This window comes from Lathyrus oleraceus, chromosome 4 (genome assembly GCF_024323335.1).
Source record: "Lathyrus oleraceus cultivar Zhongwan6 chromosome 4, CAAS_Psat_ZW6_1.0, whole genome shotgun sequence".
Taxonomy (NCBI): domain Eukaryota; kingdom Viridiplantae; phylum Streptophyta; class Magnoliopsida; order Fabales; family Fabaceae; genus Lathyrus; species Lathyrus oleraceus.
Window position 1 is genome coordinate 131,292,945 of NC_066582.1, and position 7,711 is coordinate 131,300,655.

Here is a 7,711-nt window from a genome sequence, read left to right on the forward strand (position 1 = left end):
GCAGTTGCAAAATTAACGAGATTTTCTACAGACTGTGGGCAGAGAGACTTTGCATAAATCATCTTCTTCCCCAATTTCCGCCAAACCCTAATCTTCTTTCTTATTCAATTTTCTTTCTTGTTTTCATCACCATTGTGCAGGGATACAATCTTGCAACTAAGGTTGGTTGATTCACTCGAGTGAAAATTGATCGGCTGATTGAATCTTGTTCATCAAGATTGACTTAGAATTACTCAAAGTTTTGGGTTTAATTCCAACATTGTTCATAATTATTCCAACATAATAAATACTCCTAGTTTTAGACATAATATCATGAATCTTAAAGCCCCTAAAACATGTCATCCTAGCCGCCATAGACTTAACTACCGACTTGGAATTTGATGAGTTACTATTCAATACCCTAACACACGTGTGAGTACTAAACTATCTCTTCATTCTATATGTGTGCTTATTCTCAACTTTACTTACAAGTGCCAAAAACTCACAATTTCCCTTGCAAATTACCCTTACTCTAATTTTGTCATCTCTCTCTCTCTCTCTCTCTCTCTCTCTCTCTTTCTCTCTCTCTCCCATTCCAAACTTACCATTCAATAATTGCTTCTTTAAATTTATCAAGTTATGCAAACTCCAATCCCACTTTAAACTTATAATTCTTGTCCAGCTCATTCACCCTAAACTTATCATACTTTCGTCCTTTCTCATTATCTGAAGCATCAGGGTTACTGCTACCAAGCTCATCACTAGCATAGTTAATATCCATCTTATTATATATACAACTAGATGAACCTAGATTATCAACAACATTCACAAATTTCTTTGGAGTGTGTTTGCGCTTCACACATTTTACCTTATCTTTTTTTCCATTGTCATCAACTTATTTATCATTTATGCCAAATCCATCATCCCACCCAAGAGCCCTCTTTTTCTCATTATCACCAAATGTTATACCACTAGCTTCATAATCACTATCATCACTTTGTTCACCTTCTTCCATATTAATTTCACAATCACATTGTTCATCTTTTTTCACATTAACTACACCATCATCTTATTCATCTTTTTCAACATTAACCATCGCCATCTTGTTCATATTCTTCAACATTAATTCCACAATCACCTTGTTCATCTTCTTCAATATTAATTCCACCATCACCTTGTTCGTCTTCTTCCACATTATTTATACTATCACCTTGTTCGTCTTCTTCAACATTTATTCCAACTATGCCTTTAACAGAATGATCAACATATTAGTGCACTACATATTTCATTTCAACGGCATATTCATAAACCTCATCAACATCTTTATCATTGACCATTCTCTTGTATTTATCTTCATCATTTTTATACCACCATAACCTATATTTTGAATGATCAAGATCACTAATCTCTTTCAATAGAAACTCCACTTATCAGGATCAATGTCATTTACTGCATGTTCATGTCCCCCTTTGTAATAAAATGCACAATCCCTAACAATTCTACCCCCATAATGAAAATTCAAACTAAAACTCATCCTTGGAAATTTCATATGTGATTTTCAAGAACAAACAAGGAACCAATTTTATCCAATCACAAGCTCCTTTCGTCTACCACTATCGAATGAATGTCGCGCGTTAGTAATTGATGAAGTATGTGATCCTTTCGTCTTCCTCAATCGAATGACGCCTTATTCTACATCGATCACAAACTCCATTTATTTAGGTTCTTCAGGGAAATTTGAGAATTTTTTAAAGGAACAATAGAATAAAGATACATCAGCAATTAAAAAAAATAAAGTTTCATGGACATCATTTCACGTCTTTTTTAAAGATTTACATCGGAAACGAAAACTAAATATATAAACATTTAAAAGTTATATTAAAAAAATTATGAACCAAAAACAAAAAGAAGAAATGATCATATACATATGCCTTAAATAATTTACAATTGAGTAAGTAATTACAATTTTTAAACTAAATTAAAGAAGAAAACAAAAAGTATTAAGCTTCAGCCATCCGGAAATTCATCACTTCTTTGTTTCCAAATCTGCAGCGGATGAAGAAAGTCACAGCAATTGCGTCCATTTTCCTCTTCTCAATACTTCGTCTTCAACAATTCCTACACGTTTCTTCATCGCCTCTCTTATACGAAAACCAGGTATCGCCTTGTATAATGATTATTCATTTTGGGAAAACATATCATGATTTTTTAGATTTCTAATTGAAGTTTTAGATTATAAATTTAGGTTTTTTGATTAAAAAAATTATTAACATTTGAGTTTGATTTCTATTGCCAAAAGAATTTACCAAGTTAATTTTTGCTTTCTTCCATCTTTCTTATGAAATGTTTGCTCCAGGTTCACAACGAATCTTCTGGTGAAAGGTATTGAAATCGATTCACAATTTCTTCATTTTTTTTATTATAATCAACACTTTAGATTATTTATAATCAATTTTAGTCGAGAATGTTCAAATATGTCAAAATCAATTTTAAGCTGCTGAAATCAATTTCGAATCCTTCAAAATGAAACCAACATACACTTAGCTTTTAAGCTAGTTTACTGTTTTTGCTTCCGGTGTGATCTTATCCTTTATTAGTGCTTCACATGATTCAGTCTCATGTCTTACTTGGCTCTCTTTTTTATAGTAGAAATTTTGAACAGGAGCAGGAGGATGCTCCTGAAGTGCGCTGCTCCAGAGATAGAAGTAGGGCTGCGTGGAAAGTTATAGACCAGGTATGGGAAATTCCTTTTACAATCGTTATCGTAGCTTTATGACATTTGGGTATGGTGTAAAATTTGAATCACATTGAAAACTGATTATTTTAGTGTCTTGAATTGGGATAAATCATAAATGTCTAGGTTTAATATATCATGTAGCTATATTAATTAGGAATTATTCAATATTGAGTTTGGGCTGTATTCTGAAAGGAATGATTTTCATCATACGCTGCTACTTCTACTACCTGTCTCTCTGAACTGGTACGTTTCCTGCATATGTTTTTGTAGTATTTAACACCGTTTGTGGAGAAAGAAAACTATCAGCTTTCGAAAAAGTGCAGACTTCTCCCTGAGAATGATATGTTTAGGGATCAAGAAGAGCATAAAATTTACTTAGACAGAAATGAATGGCGGTGTGGATATTGCAAGAAAAGCTTCCGCGAAGAAAAGTTTATTGATCAGCATTTTGATAAGAGGCACTACAATCTTCTGGATCTAGTATGTGAATTTTCATTTACTCAGTATCCCTATTCTTATTTTTCTTTTGGCTAGCATGCTCGATATTACTTCATGGGTATTACTGTTTTCCATGTCAAATCTGGATATGATGACGCCTATTATTTTTCATTTCTGTTGTATCAGAATGTGATTCTATACTCTTAAGATTTAAGTAAGCGCATCTTTTTCTTGTTATATTTGATACCCTGTTTCTATTAACTTAAAGCTGATTAGGCCAATATCCAAAATATAGACTGCCAAAAGCATGTGAAGCTATCTGATTTTGCATAGTTCACTATGTTTCCTGACTCTTTTGATGGTTTAGAGAAGTAGGACTGGTACCGAGAATCCCCCACCCTAAAATGTTTCTTCTAAATTTTCTTGCAACATAGATATAATTTTATATTTGACTTCTCATAAAATGTGCAACTCTTCTTTCCTTACGTCATTACGTGGGAACAAGCAATTGGTTTTATTGAATATTTCTTACTGCAATCATCATTTTGGTAATTATAACATTGGATGTGGAATTAATAAACTCAAAACAGACTTGTTGGCAGTTTGAGTTGAGTTTGACTTTTAGCTTGGGGGGTTATTTTAAATGCAGGGTCATGGAAAATATTTTTTAATTTAATCAGAAAATACTTTTTCCACAATTCCTTACCTCGGGGGGTTAATTTAAATACTACAGACTCATGGAAAATGCTTGGCTGATTTATGTGGGGCATTACACTGTGATGCTGCGATGAATTCCAAGTCCTCTAGAAGCAAGTGTAATCCAGAAGCTGCTGCAAGAAATCGTCACCTATGTGAGGTTGCTTTCATTTTTTTTTCATTTACTTTTATGTTCATCGTAGATAAAATTTTCTACCTAATCCATATGCATTATTTATCAGAGTCTTGCTGACAGTTGTTTTCCTATAAGCGAGGGTCCATCAGCAAGCCGCCTTCATGGTATACTTATACTTTTTTTTTTTTTAACTCTAATCTTCCTCCATGATGTCACTGGTCACTCCTTTATTTCTTTCTTCCAACGTCTTCGGAGTTTTTATATCCGACTCTTTGAGGATTAATTTCTTATGTTGATTTTCTGGTGCATTGGTAGAGTTGTTTCTGCACCAGTTTTGTGAAGCTCACTCCTGCTCGGGGAAACATAAACCCTTCTCTAGAGGAGGCAAGGTAAGGCCTGATTATCTCACCACGGAATATTTTTTTATCATTATCCCTTTTATTACATATCAAATATGGGATTGCTAACTCCAGTAATACAAGGATATTTGATATTTATACTTCCACTCGTAGAGTATCTGTGTTGAGAGGTTTAAGGCCCTGTGCTATTCACAAAGTCAATAATAAAAAGCTTATTGACATGAATGGTTGCCTTTTGGCAAGCTTAAATCATCATCTGAGGCCAAAGATGCTCTCACGGGGGCTTTCCTTTTCTATCAGAAAGCTTTTCTATTAGGCTTTAGAATATTGTCTTTTCAATAATCAATACATTATGCGGTGCCACAGCTCTGAAGATTTTGGGTTCTCTGTAACTAATCTATTCTCAAAGTGAACACATATCAGTAAGCTATTTATCAATCATGATACCTTGCTTCTTCAGGATCAAGGAAGTTTCTTTCGCCTGGCTGTTGGAGCATTGGTCTTGGTGCTACTTCCTGTGTTCTATCTCTTTCTGTATTTGATACAAAGGTGTCATTTAAATTTTTTTTAATTCTCTTTAACCAACCAAGATTTTTCACCAGTATTTCATAATTCTAATGGGCAAGTTGCAGTGATATGAAGGGTCGGACTCAAGAGCTTCGTCGCATCTCTAAATCCGGATGGAAAGCAAAGTCAGCATGATTGCTGATTGGTAATGTTTATCATTCATCAATACTTAGTTCTACTGAAACTCTTTCCTTTCTCTCCTCTCAGAAGTCCTAATCCCTTCTCTCTCAAAATTATGCTGCAACTAATGACTTTTTTTCCACTCAAGCAAAACCTCTTATCATGTGGAACTCTTTTACTGCTGCAGGTTAGACTGTAGCAGTCATTGACTATGATGAATGAGTCAACCAAAATGGGAAATATAATGTGTACTTTTGATTTTGGCATTTCCCCCAAGTAGACTCTTTTTGCATGTCTGTGTCAATGAAAGGAATTGAGGAGAATTATTAAGAGTGCGTGAAGAAAATCAAACTTTGCATTAATCCAAAGTCTAAAGCTCACATTCCCTGAGGCCGTGAAGGGTAGGAAAACATTGTTTCAGGATCATATATCTTTTGTCCGTTGAGCCAAGAAAAAGGTTATTTAGCTGAGCAATTTTGCTAATCCATTTTTTATGTTTTGCTCAAAGTTTGTGTAATCACTCACCTTCTATACTCTTAAAAATCTCAATAGACTGAGCAGATGATAAAGCCAGAGAAAGGATTATTACTATATTAGGTGTATCACTGAGTTTGGTTAAAAAATAGCTAAAAATATGTTTGCACCATTAAACACACTTACAGTAGCTGGTGTTATTTGTTTGGCCTTTCTTTAGAAATTCCATGCACACGCATTCATACAAATTAGAATTACATTGGTTTATGTATGCTGTACTTGCCAATATTCAAGTTTAATGTGAGCCATAATATCCATATTAAAGACTCATTTAATTTGCAATATCACTCTTCCAGGGGAAAAAAAGCTATATCAAATGTTTTAACAAGTTTTTTTTTATGTATGTACTGTAGTTTTTTAAGGGTGTATGTATACAAAAGATGTGAAAATTACATTTTATGTTAGAGCGATTCATTAAATTTGAGATATGATTACCTCACATGACACAATATCTTATATTAGGTTCAAGTGTTTGTCTATTTTATAAAAAATTTATGGAGCCTCTCTAAAAAAGGTTCTATCAAGCTTTAACAATTGTTATTTATATCATAGAAACAATTGTATTTGAAATATCATGTCAATTGTATTTGAAATATCATGTCACATCACGCGTACCAGGTGCCTAAGTATAATTGGTGCACTATTTGAGATATTTTCACTGGATTTTTTAATGCATTCCATATATTTCTTATGCATCATAAGAAATTTTAAAAATGTCTTCAAATTTCGAAGATGCATATCGGGAAACACTAAAAGGTCAGTTAATGCATCTCCGAAACATTTTGGAGGTTAAGTCGCGTTAGACTCTTTTTCTATCTCATTTTACATTACTCAACTCAACTTCAACCTTTCTTAAATTTCTTCTCTATACCAAGTCAAATTTCATTAAACAAGACTCAAGAGAACTTAAGGAAACATCAATTTTCATCTATAACATCATCCATCTTCATCAAAAACATCAATTTTTTGTATGTTTTTCGAGTTTTTGATAAATATTTGAGTTTTTGTGTAAATGAGTAGAAATCAATGATTAAGGTTAGAAATGAGTAGAAATCACATTTAAGATAGTTTAGGCATAGTGTATTAGTTATTTGTTGGCTGAAATTGATGATCAAAATAATTTTTTTTGAGCTTACGATGTGTACATTACGGCATTGACGCGACCTCTGAGTTGCAGAAAATTTCGGAGATGCATCTCTGGAATTTTTCAGCGGTTTAGTTTCCCATTAATCAGAGATGCATCTCCGGAAATTTCTTAGTCTTTTTATTTTATTTTCTTATTTGTGTTGTTTTCCGCACTAATGGTTTGTCTTACTTTAACTTACATGCATAATGACTGATAGACATGATAGATTGAGGCATGGCAGGATTGCTCAGCATGCATCCGTTCGGCTGGAGAATAGTTAGTAGGTTTCGAAGGCTCCTGGTCCCTCTGGTCAGACAGAGCTGTCTACTTCTAGGGCTCGTGCTTCTCCTCATGCCACTTCATTTTCTTCTTCCCGTAGGAGAAGAGATTCACCATCTGACGCATCACTCCCTCCATCCTCCCGCAGGCGTCAGGTTTCACCAGTGTCACTTCCTACCAATGATGTCGTTGATCCAGTCCCATCTCCTACTGATGATGTTGTTGATCTAGTGCTACCTCCGGAGGGTGAGGCTACTGCGGATCCTGAGCCAAAGGCTTTTGGAGGTGGTCCAGTTGGTTTTCCTTACTGCTTCTGTATCCAGACTATATTGTTAGACATATCTAGGACGGAGAGGTAACATTAGTTGGATTCTTTATTTATTTTTACATTAATTTTAATTTTTGACATTGATTATTTCTGACAAATTTCAAGAGCGTGATCCGCAAAAGTTTCTTAACCATGTGAGAAAGATTGTTGCATTGCCTCAGCCGAATGAGGAATGGTTTCGGTCGATTTTGTCCTTATTTTGCCTGAAGGACTTGTGCATGACTGGTTATACTACGATTAACCAAGATATGCTTAATGCATTCGTGGAGAGATGACGGAGACCTCGTTGTTTCATCTCCCGCACGGTGAGATGTCTATCACATTCAATGATGTCTCGTGTTTGCTACATCTTCCGATCAAGGGGAGATTCCTAGATCATGGGAGGATGACCAAAGACGAGACACTAGAGATA

General features: G+C 34.5%; 1 protein-coding gene across 3 annotated transcripts; it reads left to right on the plus strand.

The window, feature by feature from the left end:
• The first annotated feature begins 1,792 nt into the window (after nt 1–1,792).
• On the plus strand, nt 1,793–5,623 carry LOC127074026 (uncharacterized). Of its 3 annotated transcripts, none has more exons than XM_051015282.1 (11): nt 1,793–1,930; nt 2,032–2,136; nt 2,336–2,361; nt 2,626–2,713; nt 2,987–3,196; nt 3,888–4,010; nt 4,093–4,150; nt 4,302–4,375; nt 4,806–4,894; nt 4,978–5,057; nt 5,220–5,623. In XM_051015282.1, exons 2-10 carry the CDS (start codon nt 2,035–2,037, stop codon nt 5,045–5,047), a joined length of 840 nt encoding a protein of 279 aa, XP_050871239.1. In that variant the 5' UTR covers nt 1,793–1,930; nt 2,032–2,034; the 3' UTR covers nt 5,048–5,057; nt 5,220–5,623. The 3 variants fall into 3 exon arrangements, with proteins under 3 accessions (XP_050871239.1, XP_050871241.1, XP_050871240.1); XM_051015284.1 differs by having other exon boundaries at nt 2,629–2,713; XM_051015283.1 differs by having other exon boundaries at nt 1,929–2,136; nt 2,629–2,713.
• The last annotated feature ends 2,088 nt before the right edge of the window (nt 5,624–7,711 follow it).